Genomic DNA, 14,360 nt, shown 5'->3' with positions numbered 1-14,360 from the left:
TATGCTTTTTATCCAGAATATTTAACTTCTTATAAGAAACTGAAAGCATGCTATGCATTGACATTTTTTCTTGTTCAGCTTATTTTTGAAAGACATTCTTCCCAACACATGATCAACAGCATAGTATTTATTGATGAATAAATGAAAAGTCCTTTGAGAATTACCTTGGACCCCTGGTTACCAACACAGATGCGTTGACTATTATCCAACAGATGCACCTCTGTTTCTAAAGTTGAGGATGAAAAACAAAAGAATCTGAAAATTGAGGCTTGATTCCATTTTGATATTTGAACATGTACTTGAGACTTTCATTCCAGGAGGCTGGACATCAATTATAGGTGATTAGTGTGTGTTACACAATTGGTCCAGAGTTTGAATGGATTTGCCTTTTTGAATACCCTGATACCTACCTCTCTAAGGTAGATCATTTTGAAAAATTAAGAGCTCATCTTTATTAAGTGGCCACTACTAGAACTTTGATATAAATACTCCCATGCATTCACTGAAAACATTAAATGGGTTTTGTTCTATAAGAAAAAGGTGGAGGGAGACATTTGATTATTCCAGGAGAATCTTATAAGGTTCAGACAGATGTAATGTTTTGATCAGAACCCCTGAGTTAAAGTGCTGGTTCTACTAAATTCAAGATATGTGATACTGAGTTGGGTGTTTTTCCCCTTCCAAGCCTCAGTGCCCCTATTTGTATGCTGGGAACAGTGAGACCTGACAGACACAAGGTTGGTCATGAGGACAATTGACTATGTAAGCTACACATTTCTGAGCAAATGTCAATAATTATTCTTCTGATGATGTAGACTTAGTTGTCTCCTTACATTATTTCATCATTATAAGCAAATATGATATTCAGGACACTCTTGTAAGTAATAAAAGGTTTTTCAAAGGAAACAAAATCATTGTGGTCCTATAAGGTTGGAGACTTAAATATTTGTTACTTAAAATTACTCTGATGGATATTCTTCCTCTAAGCAGCCCTTATTAAATTCCAAATGTAATTCTATTGGAAAAGTAGAACTACAACATCAGCAATACTCCTAGAGAGTTCTTGTCAATTTGACAGATTTGACAGGCAGATAAATTTAATTTATTAAAAGATTCCGTCTAGCATTTTTAAAAGACAAGGGGTTTGTACACTGTAAATGGACTGTTTTCACAGTCTTATTAAAATAAATGCATAAAGTCAGCTGTTTGTCTTTGTATTTCATTAACATTAAGGAATTGTAGTCCAGTAGCTGACGGTCATATACCTGGATATTTTGGCAAACTTATCAATCTTTGTATATAATCTGGAATTTCTCCTTCTGAAAGTAAATGGGAATTGCACACAAGAAAGAACATTTCGTTTGTATGATGTGCCGAATTTCATAGGGACATTTACTGTAGTTATTAGAGGCATTTAGAGAGCCGATGCTATGTGCCAAAGGCCATTGGAAACACATGAGCAAATTCAAGATTTCTTTGGACAAGAAGCTCAGATTTGTTTTTCTTCAAAGAAATGCAATTATTTATATTGAAAGAATACTGTCAAAGTTAACAGGTTTTCTGTTTTGCTTTTTCCTTCAGAAGGCCATTTTAAATTAAACACAATATGCTTTAAAATTGAAATATGTATATAGATTGTGAGCCAATACCAGTTTTTAGAGTTGTTAATTCTCTTTTAGCAATTGTCGCACCTCAATTATTATTTCTACTTTGGAAAAGGGTCTTGGTCCTGAAACACTCTATACACTGCATCTGATAGTTGTCCTCATAGCTCCAACATCCTGCTTGTTCTTTCTCTTTGTAGCTCCCCTAGCTCCTCAGCACTGGCCTGTGGCCCTGTCTTCCTGTCTATCAGCTCAGCCTCTCTCCTTGGGTGAGGCTATCCTCTCACTTCATCTCTGCTTTGGGTCCAGCCCCCTTCCAAGAAGCTCTTGTATGTTCACAGTTACCCATTAAAGAACCTGTCCCAACCCTGTGAACTGAATCTTAGGCAACCAATCCATCTATCAATCAAAGACCCTGTCTACAAATATACACTGGGAGGTGAATTAATTGGTAAATCTAATGCTAATAATCTGATCTTGGTAGTTCAACATCAAGAGGACTTCACTTAAACACATTTAAGCTGTACTTCTCCAGACTTCATAAGACCAAACTCACCCTAAAAATAGTATTTAATATACAATGACAGAAGATAGTCTATTATATTTAAATAACAAGAAGGTATATTTATCCATATTTCCACCTAATAATAAAAAGTTAACAAAACTGTGTAATTATCTCAGAAGAATCATCCAAATACTCTATGCCAGTCAATGACTGATTTTTGAAGCTGAGGTATACCTTCAAGTGTTTCTTCCTTTGACCTCCTATGGTAATTTTTTAAAATTTATACCTGGGTAATTACCTATATTCCAGGCTGTAATGGATTATAGCTAATAGTGGGCCTGTCTCCTTTGTCCTGTCTCGTTCTTGAAATCTAGACTATGCTTTGTATCCACGTGAAATTAAAAAAAAAAAAAAACAAAAAAAAAATCTTGCCTTTATTAGGGACCCAACAGATGTTTGAAGAGTTTATCTGCCACTAGGACATTAATTTGAAAATATAACTTACTGTTCTTGTTGTAGAATAGTTGTTTTTGAATTAAATGAGATTCAGATAATTAACTCAGCATTGATTGAGGACCTACTAAGCACCAGATACTAGTTACTAACCAATGAAAGATCAAAGTACCAAGCCACCTTCCTCACGCCTATTTCAGAAGCAATCAGGTTCTCATTAACTTAAATAGATTATGTTTGACATAGTTTAGGGGATGAAAACTGGAATATTAAATGGGTGGCATGATCATTAAATGTTTGAAGAAAGTGCTACACCAGAAGTTCAAACGGGAGAGGATGAGTTTGGCTAGTTTTAGCTGTTTTTGGAGGGAATGTTGCAGGAAAAGGAGAAGCTTCACAGAACAGTTGGTAAGTGAACAGGGTTCTCACCAGGACTCAGGAGGAGCAGGACTTTTACATGTGCCAAGGAGAGGAGAAGAATGTTCCATACAAGTGAAACAGCTTGAGCAAAGGCATACAATCACTAGGCTTTTGGAGAAAGGTAGGTGGTCCAGTACAGATGCCTCCCAGTGAGAATGTACTGTGAAGATCAGGCGGTGAAGCTTCAGAGGTTGGGAGCTGGGGTTGGAGGAGGGGAGTACGGGACAGACTGGAGCAGAGCTTGCGTGCTGCCAGGGAGTCTGGGTTTTATCTTATGAGTTATAGAAAGCCCTTAAAGGCTGTAAGGAAGTAACATAGGCAGAATTAATCTGGGTTTAGAGCCTTTGTTTTGTTGGCCTGTAAAGGATGGAGTAACTACCTCTCCTCCCATTTTCTTTCATAGATCGTCTTATAAAATTATACACAAATAAAGCAGACACATGCAAGGAGCACTGATTTCTGACATCAGAATAGTGAGGCTGCATAATGAAAAATCTCCTCCACTGTCTACTCTGGAAATTGCTCTCAGGGCAAAAGCAATGTTTTACCAGAACCCCTATTTACCCGGATTCGAATCCCAAATTAGTAATAATATTTCACTCTAAAGAAGTTCTCTAGAATTTTGACACTTTATTTCTCAACAGGATATCGTGGTTTAAAATCCCAAATTAAAGTAGCTTGTCTTAGATACAGGTAAGCTTAACCATGTCCAGAACCAGATTAAACTAAATTAAATGTCCAGAGGTGCTAAGAGAATAACTCCCTACAAAAGTAAGGGGTACTCCTCCTAGGAGTTCCAAGGAACACATCAATATAAAAGCATATATATTTCATAAGACATTAATGTAGTTACATTCTCAGTGCTCAATTGCATTTCAAATTATTCTAGCTGTTCAACCAGCCTGGAGGTCCAACCGTCAATCAAAGGAGGCTGTTTTTCTTCTGCTCCCCCTACTGGAAGGTCAGGCAAAGTGATTTTTTCCCCCCCAATACACGCTGTAGGTGAATGTAGGTGAATTTGCTTACTAAGATTGGGAGAGATTTTACTTTCCAGAAGGTAAACAGTACTTGGGTTTTCAGGAGACTCTTTCTTCACTGACTGAACATCTCTGGCAGTCTACAGCCCATTCACTACAGTGATCTAATCAAGAAATGTCTAGTCTCATCTTTAATTCTTGCAAATCAAACCTCAGGTGCCTTCGAAATTTGCAACACCCAAAGCTACTTCACCTGGGCAGAAATTAAATGACCAAGAAGAGAAAAATCTGTATTTCCATAGTAATGAAAATCATAAAGTTCATTCAAGAAGAAATGTTTGTACCAGTATACCCAGGATGGAGAAATCTTTTAAACTCTGTATAGCTAATCTCCCATCACTTGCAGTGTAATATACCACAATGAAGGTTCACATCATTCCAGCTTATTTTCTAAATAGAAACTAAATTTCTACTGTATGGTTCTTAAGGAGAATCTTGTATAAGTTGATACGCACAGTTAGCCCATTCCTACCATGGTTTACCTCCTAGAGAGATGCTGGGCAGTATTCCTCACATACCTTCCCCAGTTCCTCCACTGAGTGAATAGACTCTCATTTAGCACCTACTGCAAGTGTTAGACTTCCCAGCAGCAAAAAAAGAGCAAGTCACAGAGCCTTCCCCAATAGACCTAGGAAGAGACAGACATAAATTGTATTTGTAGTTGAAGAGAGAGTCTGGGGGTGTTAACAAATTACAGTGGGAACTACAAAAGAAAATGACTAAAGCCACCTGAGGGGCTAGCATGGAGCCCGGCCATAAAGCATAGATGAATAAGAGTTTGCTGTTCAGGAATTTAGAATGGTAATCAGGTTAAGGGGACAACATAGAAAGTCAAGGAAGTATGAATGAAAACTACATATTCTACAAAAAGTCCTGTGTGGCCCGAGTGTAAGCTGAGAGTTGAGGGAAATGCGAGTTGGTGAAGATAGGGGCCAGACCACAGAAGACGCTGACTGCCCCACTAAGGAGCTCAGCCTTTACTTGGCAGTGATGACTCTGTGGTTAGAAACAGCGCTATAGACACAGGTGTTTGGATAGAAGAGCTAGAGGGGTAGAGACAGGTGAGGAAGTTATAGAAATAGCCAGGTGTAAAGTGACAATCCAGATTGGAATAAATAGCAGGTGGGATAAAAAACAGTAGCATACAGCATTCCTGAATATATCTAGGAAAGTATTTATCATATCCCCAGGTAAAGGATGGTGTCTCCTATAAAACAGAATCAAGAGAGTAAGAAACACCTACCCATCCGCACCCACGCATACACACAACCAACTCTCTCTCAATGATGATGGGGGCTGTGAACCCTTCTGAGGCTTCTCCTGCACAATGTGCTCATTCCTGGGCCTGAATCTGACTCTGGCCTTAAAAGACACATGGAAAATCTCACAGGACCTCAATGCTCTGGGTAGGGGGTGTGTCCTTTGCCAGCTCCAAAAAGTCAGGGGACTCTGTTGCTTCTTAGAGTTGATAAAGTTATCCTTGAGAAGGGTTGCCAGATAATATACTGGACATGCAGTTACATTTGAATTTCAGATAAACAGATAAGCTTTAGTGCAAACAACCTAAATATTGCAGGGAACATATTTATTCTAACACAATAATCCTAAAATCAATAATAATTTATCTGAAATTCAAGTGTAACTGAGATTCTTGTTTTTTTATTTGCTAAATCTGGCAGTCCTACCTCTGAGCCTTGCTTCCCTTTAGCTCAGACCCCCTGGGCAGACACTTGCACTGAGAAGCGAAAGGTGGGAAGAAATAAAGTGAGTGCTGTTGGGAGTTGAGATGTTTTTCAAAGTCATCACGGGTATGATCTCCCTAGATCTGCTCACCCCCTTGCAGGATCTGAAATCTACAGTGGACTTGGAAGTGAGCAAAGAGCTGGTATGTCACAGGACTGTCATGGGGAAAATAACTGAATTTAGAATAATAACTTACTTGCTAAAGCAAATGTCAGTGTACTTATAAGAAAGAAGCTCTCAAATAGAACATTAATGTCTATATCACCCACTGATGGCAAGAATTTCCTTAGGATACATATAAGCAATAGACTTATATGAGCTTTTTCAATTTTTTGAAACATTAAATGATGCTCAAAGTAACTTCTGAAGCATTCATTTTATGCTTGAAATTTAGGACATTGATTCTATTAATACCTAGTATTTCATAGGCATCTATCCTTTGGACAAAATAAAGTTCACAACTCATATTCATATTAAGAATTGAATTATAAAAGCCAAGAGGCATAGCAATTAATATTTTAATATATCAATGAGTAATGTGTATTTATTAACAACACCCATGACCAAATTCCATCAAATCTAATTTTCCCAGAGTTAAGTGTACATCTAGTAAATCTATTCCTATAAACCGAAGAAAATTTTTAACAAGAGCTACAATAAGCTTCCTTCTGAAGGAATAATCTTGTGACTTCACGTGAGAAAAATCTCTCCCTGAGGTGAATGGGAGATGAAGTTATGAAAGTTACAGTTGGAACTATGAGTTTGCTTTTCCCTTTCTGACTGAATGACAAGAGAACATTTTCTGCTTTTCCTGGATTCTTTGTTTTCTCTGCTAGAAGCAAATCAAATATTCCAAATACCCTTCAGCTGAAATTAGCCTTAAGCCCCATAAGGTGTACTTTCATGAGCCTTTTGAGGTGGAAAGACTGCCGATTTTGCTTAGAGAAATTTCTTTCTTTCTTTTTTTTTTTTTTTTTTTTTTTTTTTGAGGCGGAGTCTCGCTCTGTCGCTCGGACTGGAGTGCAGTGGCCGGATCTCAGCTCACTGCAAGCTCCGCCTCCCGGGTTTACGCCATTCTCCCGCCTCAGCCTCCGAGGAGCTGGGACTACAGGCGCCCGCCACCTCGCCCGGCTAGTTTTTGTATTTTTTTTTAGTAGAGAAATTTCTTTAGTCTCACCTTTGCAAGCAAGGCAAGTGATGGGCTTTCTGGTTTCCTGGTAACTAAGAGTTAGTGAGAAGCACTTGTACTAGACGGCTGCCATAGTCTTACATTTATGGAGTACCTACTGTGTGCTTGTTCTATCAGCCATCAAAAAGAATGATAAAAGTCCATAGCATAGGAAGCCATTCATCTGAGTGTTCTGCCAAAAAATACAGTAATTACAAGCAGTGTCACCGTCAGTGACAAGATCGGGGAAGACTATTTTTCCTTTTTTTCCCCAGCTTATTCAAATACTTAAACCTCTTCTATTTCAAGTTCAAATGAGGTAAACATACAACCTCAAAGGTAAACTTTGAGTTATGAAATAATGGGATTTTATAAATTACTAAATGTTTGAAAGATAGGATCTTAGCTTCTCTTTAGTGTCTTCGGTTAGAAGGGAGAACAGGTGTCCCCTGTTGAAAAGCTTATTAGCTCATTATATCATCTCACAGCCTCCCCACTTTATCTTTCTTCTTAGTTTTCAGTTACTTCCTAATATTTACAGCTTTCCTTTGAATATTTTTCTTTTTAGTTAGAGAAATCAGGAACATATTTTTCCAAAAATGAGAATAAAACTAATTGCATAACTCCCACATTTTCTTTTTGTTTATTGTTAGCTTTACGAGTAGCTGCTTGCTGTCCAGTTATACATTAGCTATATGACTGCCAGGGTTTTTCTTCCTGTTTTTGTATATCTCAAATCACTCTCCATTTTGTTTTTAAGTAGCCTGTATGTGTGTGTGTGTGTGTGTGTATCTGAATGAAATAATTGCTAGCTATAGGCAAAAATGTATGTGCACACAGATATATATACATGTGTATACATGTATATGAATGTGTACTTACATATATGTAAATGTACACATGTGTTTATGTATATGTAAATATGTACATATATGCATATTATACCAATAGCTAGTAATTTCAAAAAAAATACATTGACTTGAGTGTTAGATAACCATTCTCTAAATTCAGTTTTTGATGTTTCAAGAAACAAGTCTGTCTTTTCACCTGCAGACCCTTTGTGCACATGGCAAATCACCTCTGAAAGGCAAAAACTAACTGGATTCTCTTCATTTGTTCAAAAAAGAGAAGAAAGTTTTAAAGATATGCCTATGAATAAAAGAAAATTAGGTTGCTGTATTATGATTGTGCAATTAGTATTAATTTCATTGGAACTTGACCCTGTTCCATTTATTGGATGACTAAGACATTTAACTCTTAGGGATGTTGATGCACACCACAAAACATAAGTAGTCAATAAAGTATGTTTGAAGACTTTTAGTATATACGGCTTATTCAGGTAAATCATTATTTTGTAAACACTAATAGCATATTTTTCCAAGAAAAATAAAAAAGCCAAGTTCTAACAAAAGTATTCACCACAGAAAAATTAAACATAGGGGAAGGTAAACATTAAAGTAGAAAAAAAACAAACAAGTAAGTCATACAGGTGCTTCTATGCTGCATGGTCTAATCTGGCACAAGTGTTTCCTAACTATAATATATATTATTATTTTTTAAAAATACTGTCATTACAATATCTTACATTTTTTAACATCGAGGAACACTTTATATCAATTTAACTCATACTTAAAAATGCAACATATGTAAATTCTATATATTTTTTTTGTTTGGAATGTACTTTGAGAATAACAGCATTTCAGGACTGGTTTTGTTTAAAGTATACCCAGCCCTCCTCCTTATTTTATTTGATTTTTGGTTTAAATAAAAGTGGACCAAAGCACTCTTTGAAGTAAAAGTACCTGTCTTTTCTTTTTCTTTTGTTAAATCATAGTTTGTTTTTACTACCTGAAAGTTGAGAAAGAATGCAGTATAAATATAGCTGTTCTCTACACTGGAGCAGGCAGAACAGAACCAGTCCCCAACTTAGCCACACCCAACATCATGGACATTACTGTGAAGCTGTGGTCTCTTGAGGACAACTAAAACCAAAACAACCCCTAACATTATTAAAATGTTAGGAAACTTTTCAGGTAATTTCTGTAACTCTGGTAAAATACAGAAAGATTACATTCACTCATAATAAAAATCAAGTGTGCCCATGCCATCTGCAAAGGGAACTTGCACCATCTTGGTTTCACTCACATTGTTAACAATGCCCTAAAAATATACACCTTTTCCAGGATAAAACCATTAGGTAATATCTTGGTCATATCCTCTGCGTGATGAACTATAACTCAAATTATTCTGTCATGGGTTACCTTACTAACATTGACAAAGAGATAATAAATGATAATTTCAACAGGAATATGAGAAACCTTGCAAAACTTTCAAGTTTCTTTCATAACTATTGTTTTGTTATTGCATATTTGTAGAGGTATTATCATCAACCCAATCCTTTATAGGCCAATATAGTAACAAATGCTAATTGAACTGCCCAACTCATTTTTATTGTCAGTCTAGCCTTAGCAAGTATAAAACTGACAAGACATTCCTCTATGAGAGTGACCCTCTTAGTGAGAGAGAAATCTGTGTACCATCAGAGGAAAAAAATCTTAGTATTCAGTGTGATAGAGACTAATTATTTGCTTTTCATGAAGTCCCACCCTTTGAGTGATTTTGAGGTGGAAGACAAAATGTCAAGAAGGAGTCCTGCAGGAACAAATGCTTAAGATGGTGTTTAATACAGCAGGGAGCCAAGATACAGTAGTAGGACACAGTAAAGAATGTGGAGTGTGTAGATACAATAAAGAAGTCATTTTATGATCTGCCACCTGTTATTTGAAAGAGGAAAAAGGGAAATAAATGACTTTCAGTTCTTCATACATGCAAAGATAAGTTAGTTATTACAAAAGTTTTGCTGTTGTTTGTGCTGAAAGAAAAGCATATGCGTTTAAACATTTTTTAAAAAATAAATCACTCAATAGGCTTAAGAAAAATACTTTAGTTCATATTTCATTGATCTGACCTTTTGATTTAAGATCAGGGGATGAATCCAGGATGAAAACCAAAGAAAAAAAAAAAGAAAAAGAAAAAATAGAAGTGAATCATGTACCATGAAAAAGGCATTTCCAGTCTCAGCTAACCTCAACTAGTTTTTATTGCATTATTTTTGAAATGCCAAGAAACTGGCTTTGGCCATAATACTTGCTGTCCAATCAAATCACAGCTGTTAATATGCAATTGCTTGCAACAATTAGTTAAACAGCATTATTTGACAGATTCCCTTGAAAGAGACATAGATGCTATAAGTGTCTAACACACTGAATCAAGTAACTATCAGTTAGGCTGGGGCCGCAGCGGGAGGAGAGAAGTTTACAAATCCTTGTCCACAGAAGGGGTTTCACACCCAGCCCTAAGTTTTTGAAAAACACACATTTGCCTGATCCTACAAGTTCAGGAAGAACTGAACTGTGGAACTGGCTAAAGAGGAGGGGGAAAAAGCCACCAACTCTAGATTCATTTTTAAGGAGATCAGGAGGAGAGGAAGAAAAATAGAAATGCAAATGTGAAATGGTAATGATATACAACATGGAGAAAATAAACATCATGGAACCTGCTAGCAATTTCCACCAATTTCCACCAAAGCAGTGAACCCCTTAACTGACAGAAATTCAGTACAATATACACATTAATTAACAACTCCACCATTACTAGGGCTGCTGTTGAAAGCCAAAAAATTAACAATATTCAAAAACAGAATTCTTACAATATTTGAGAAAAATAGAGTGAAAAGGCAATGTTAGCTAAGCTCTTAGCTACATCCACTCTTAATGGCCCCCAATATTTAAACTATCATGGATTAAAGCCATGAAAATAAAAATTTCAATTTGAAATTTTATTAGCATGTTGCTAAAATGGTCAATAAAAACATCAACACGATAGGCTTTGTTGACATAGTTGGAAAACTGCTCTCTCATTTTTCAAACTTTATTTCCACTGCCCCACCTTTGAAGATTTCTGTTAGGAAAAGCCAAACTAAATATACTGGCTATGGTGTTGTAATAATGCTGGTTTCTGGAATGGTGCCATGTCCTCCCCCTCCCTCTCCTCCAACTCCTTTAAAAATATGACTATTTTTGAAACGCAGCCCGAGGAGGGAGCAATCAAGGGTTCAGAACAATAAGCGCCCTTCACACATTCAAGTTCCCAGACACCAGGTGAACGAGGGAGCTCCTTGTCGGGGGCGGGGCCGGCTGTCCTCACCGAATTCGCTGCGCCATCTTCCTCCCGGGACCAGGTCGGCTTCCCTTCTGCCAGCGAGGGAGACTCGGAGGCAAAGGCGGGTGGGGGTGGCGTTCGCTTCCCTCGGTGGAAAGAACGGGAGGCAAACACTGTCTGGCTTAGCCCGCAGCCTGAAACACAATGTCAGGAGACCTGGGGCTGGAGAGCTGGAAAAGTCCCGGGCAGCCTCCGGATAACCCGGAATCCCGAAGTGCTGTCTTGGGGAATTATTCCCAAGTGCACAAGGGACAGGCTCGATTTCTTGGAAATCCTGCGATCTGGGGACGCATCCACAGAGGAGCTGAACTGTGCCCTGAAAAGACCAATTCTCGCCTCCGACCGGTCTCTGTTCGCGCGCTCGGGGCGGTGATGGTTCCTTTTGAGAAGAGGGTCGTTTTCGGGTCGGGCCACAGTCACTGGTCATGGACTCGTGAGGGAGGCCATATCCTTTCTCCCCTCAGCCCCTTCTCCGTCCCCGGTTTACATCTCAAGGGGAAAGGGCACGCGGGGTCTCCCAGCACCGTCACCACCACCGTGGCTGTCGGCCAGGCGCGCGCAGCGGCGCCCTTTCGGCCCTGGGGCAGTTCCTGAGACTTCCTGCCGCTGGCTGGGGGTGCGGGGGTGCAGCCTGGGCCCGGGACACCGGCAGCAGACGCGCTTAGGGGGCAGGGGTTGAGAACCGCCAACTGCGAAGTCCGGGTGCGGGGAAGGGAAGGGAGCGAAGTGTGGGGAGGCAGAGGGGCCGGCAGCCCCTAGGCGGCTACTCCTTGTCGTCCACGAGGTCGGCGAGCTCCTGGAGCACTCGCAGGCGGCCGCTGGCGTCGATGCGGCGCTTCTCGCGGATGAGGTCTTCCAGGCTGTGAAACCTGGCGGTATGGACCTTGTTCTCTCCCAGGTGCACCTTGAGATAGTACTGCTGCTGCGGGGACTGCGTGCCGGCCGGCACCTCCCCTCCCGCTTTGAACTCCCGCTTGCCAAAGCGGCACCAGGCGGCGAAGCTCTCCGAGTTCGTCCAGCAGATCTCCTCGCTCTTGAGGCCCAGGTGGCCGCAGGCGTTCTGCACCACCAGCTCGGCCACCAGCGGGCGGTAGCGGTACCAGCTATTCACCACCCGGCCCACGTTGGCCGCGCCCGCCTCGTATAGGCTGTCCTGGCGGATCTCGCCTTGGTGCAGGTGTATGATCTGCCCGCCGCCCACGTAGACGGCCCAGTGCGGGGCGGGCGCGGGCGGCTCCGGGGCGGGCTGCAGCCACAGCAGCTCCAGCAGGTCTCCGGGTTCGCAGAGCGCTGGCAGCGCGGTGACCGCGTAGACGCTCAGGTCGGCGCCCTGAGGGCCGCCGCTCACTTTGGAAAAGATGCATTCCTGGCCCCGAAAGGCGGAAAACTGAGTCTCGTTGAGGACCAGCTGGTGCAGCAGGTGGTGGTGGTGGCGGCTGGGGCTCTCCGGGCAGGGGGTGCAACCCGGGGGGGCCTTCACGCCAAACTTGTCGGGCTGCCCGCGTTCGTCCAGGTCTTCCTCATCATCCGAAAAGAAGTAGGCGACCCCGACCCGCAGTTCGTCCTTCTCAATCCCCGACGGGTCCCCTGTGGGCAACTCGCTGTAGTTGAGGTGGGTGATGCGGTCCAGTTGGTTGCCCATCAATGAGGTGGCGAGGTGAGGGCCAGGAGCGGGGATCTGCGGAGGCACAGAGAGACAGAGACGTCGTCAGAGTCCTGGCTGCCCCTTTCTTTTGTGTCCTTCCCCAAGACGTGCAGTGCCCCTGGGACCTGCTGGCTCGCCTACGTGCCCTCACCGGAGTCACCCTTTCCGGCCCAGTCCTCCGTGACTCCCCGGGGGTAGGTGGGGCGGAGAAGCCGCCACCGGTCCGGCGAGAGCAGACGCCACGACACAGCTTCCGACCCCTTCCGGGAACCCGGTCCAACTCCCAGAAGAAAACACCCAGGCTGGCTGGAGAGCTTGCGGGGTCCCAGTGGGGAGGACAGCGCTGACTGTGGTAGCGTGGGAGACGGACGCCCAGGAAGGACGGAGGGGTGGGCTGAAAGGGAGAAGGGAGCCTAAGGCCAGTAAGCTGGGAGCAAGCTAAGCTCCCATTTCTGTCCCCACCCTCTCCAGCCCACCTCCCAGTTTTGCACTAGGTTTTCTTCCTCCCCTTACAGTGGCTCGCACAATGACAGTCGGACACATTCTCAGGCATTCAGTTGACACCAGCAACATTTTGGACACTTGGGAGTCCAGACACGGGCAAGCTGGTATACTGGTGTATAATGTCACATACACCTATGATGACAAACCTTTGCGACGACACAGTGGCACACTTAGACCCCACACATTCGTACACAATTTCAGCTCCACACTTGCACGCTCGCCGTTGCACGTACGCCCAAGCACCCGGGCACACCTGCCCTCACAGGCAGGTGCACTCTGCCCCTTACTTCTCTTGCCTTGTCCCCATCAGGGCCAATCGGACTGCGCCAGGGCGAGGCTGCTCTGTCTAAAATAACCTAACAAAGAGGCAGGGGAAGGATGGAGAAAGCCTGTGCAGTGTATGTGTGTGGGTGTGGGTGGGAGCGTGTGTGTGTAGGGAGGTCCACTTTTAGCCCAAAGACCCCTTTCCCTCCTACCCAGCACAGGATCCAAACAATCGGACGAAGAAAAATCGTTTCCAAGGCAAAGAAAGTCGCTTCTCCCTACCCGTGATTTCCCTGCTCCCGAAACCCCAAACTCCTTTAAAGTCTCGTGGTCCCCATGGGTGCTGCGGAAGCGGCGGTGGCGAGTGGGTCCTGGCCTGCGCGTGGGGCTGCGGCTCCGCTCTACCCCTCGCCGAACCGTGCAGTGCGGCGCCCGTGCGCCACCAGGTCTGCGCTGGCCGACCCGCCTGCTCCCACTGGACAGTCCCGGCTCGGCTCTGCTTTCCCACCGCCGCGCGGACGACTCTAAGTAGCCGGAGCAGCCAGTTCCAGGGCCCGCCCCAGGACGCGCTCATTGGTTGGGGCGGGTGCCCGAGCCCTGTCAATCTCCGCCGGCGGGGGAGGGGAGCAAGGGCGGGCCTCCAGTGAGCTCCGCTCCGCTCCGCCCCGCCCCGTCCCCCGCACACCCGACCGCGCACCGCCCCCGGGAGCGGAGGTGTGCGCACAGGCGGGGTGCGCGGCGGTTTCTGCCAGGAGCTGCTGCAAGCTTGCGCCCGCGCCCCCAGGTCATGCGAGCT

The 14,360-nt window shown here is 43.0% G+C and overlaps 2 protein-coding genes across 3 annotated transcripts in view; both read right to left on the bottom strand.

The window, feature by feature from the left end:
- LOC104655260 overlaps positions 1–11,690 on the bottom strand; it is a 30,966-nt gene extending 19,276 nt beyond the window's left edge. The window contains exon 1 of one of the 2 annotated variants that reach the window (XR_004054458.1): positions 11,137–11,690. Coding sequence is in view for 1 of the 2 variants with exons in the window: in XM_030921740.1 (XP_030777600.1) it covers positions 11,137–11,578 (442 nt within the window). In the remaining variant the exon portion in view is untranslated. The remainder of the gene's footprint in view (positions 1–11,136) is intronic. The other variant, XM_030921740.1, reaches the window with a different exon arrangement.
- Positions 9,855–14,095, bottom strand: LRATD1 (LRAT domain containing 1). The gene is made up of 2 exons (XM_010354667.2): positions 13,847–14,095; positions 9,855–12,829 (listed from the first exon to the last, which is right to left on the bottom strand). The coding sequence occupies exon 2, from the start codon at positions 12,791–12,793 to the stop codon at positions 11,915–11,917; it is 879 nt and encodes a 292-aa protein (XP_010352969.1). The 5' UTR covers positions 12,794–12,829; positions 13,847–14,095; the 3' UTR covers positions 9,855–11,914.
- Positions 14,096–14,360: the final 265 nt, after the last annotated feature.

Source organism: Rhinopithecus roxellana, chromosome 17 (genome assembly GCF_007565055.1).
Source record: "Rhinopithecus roxellana isolate Shanxi Qingling chromosome 17, ASM756505v1, whole genome shotgun sequence".
In the NCBI taxonomy this organism is placed as follows: domain Eukaryota; kingdom Metazoa; phylum Chordata; class Mammalia; order Primates; family Cercopithecidae; genus Rhinopithecus; species Rhinopithecus roxellana.
This window is presented reverse-complemented; position numbering and strand designations above follow the sequence as displayed.

Excerpts from the sequence above, each read along its gene's own strand:
- LRATD1 (XM_010354667.2), bottom strand. The coding sequence starts at position 12,793 with ATGGGCAACCAACTGGACCGCATCACCCACCTCAACTACAGCGAGTTG.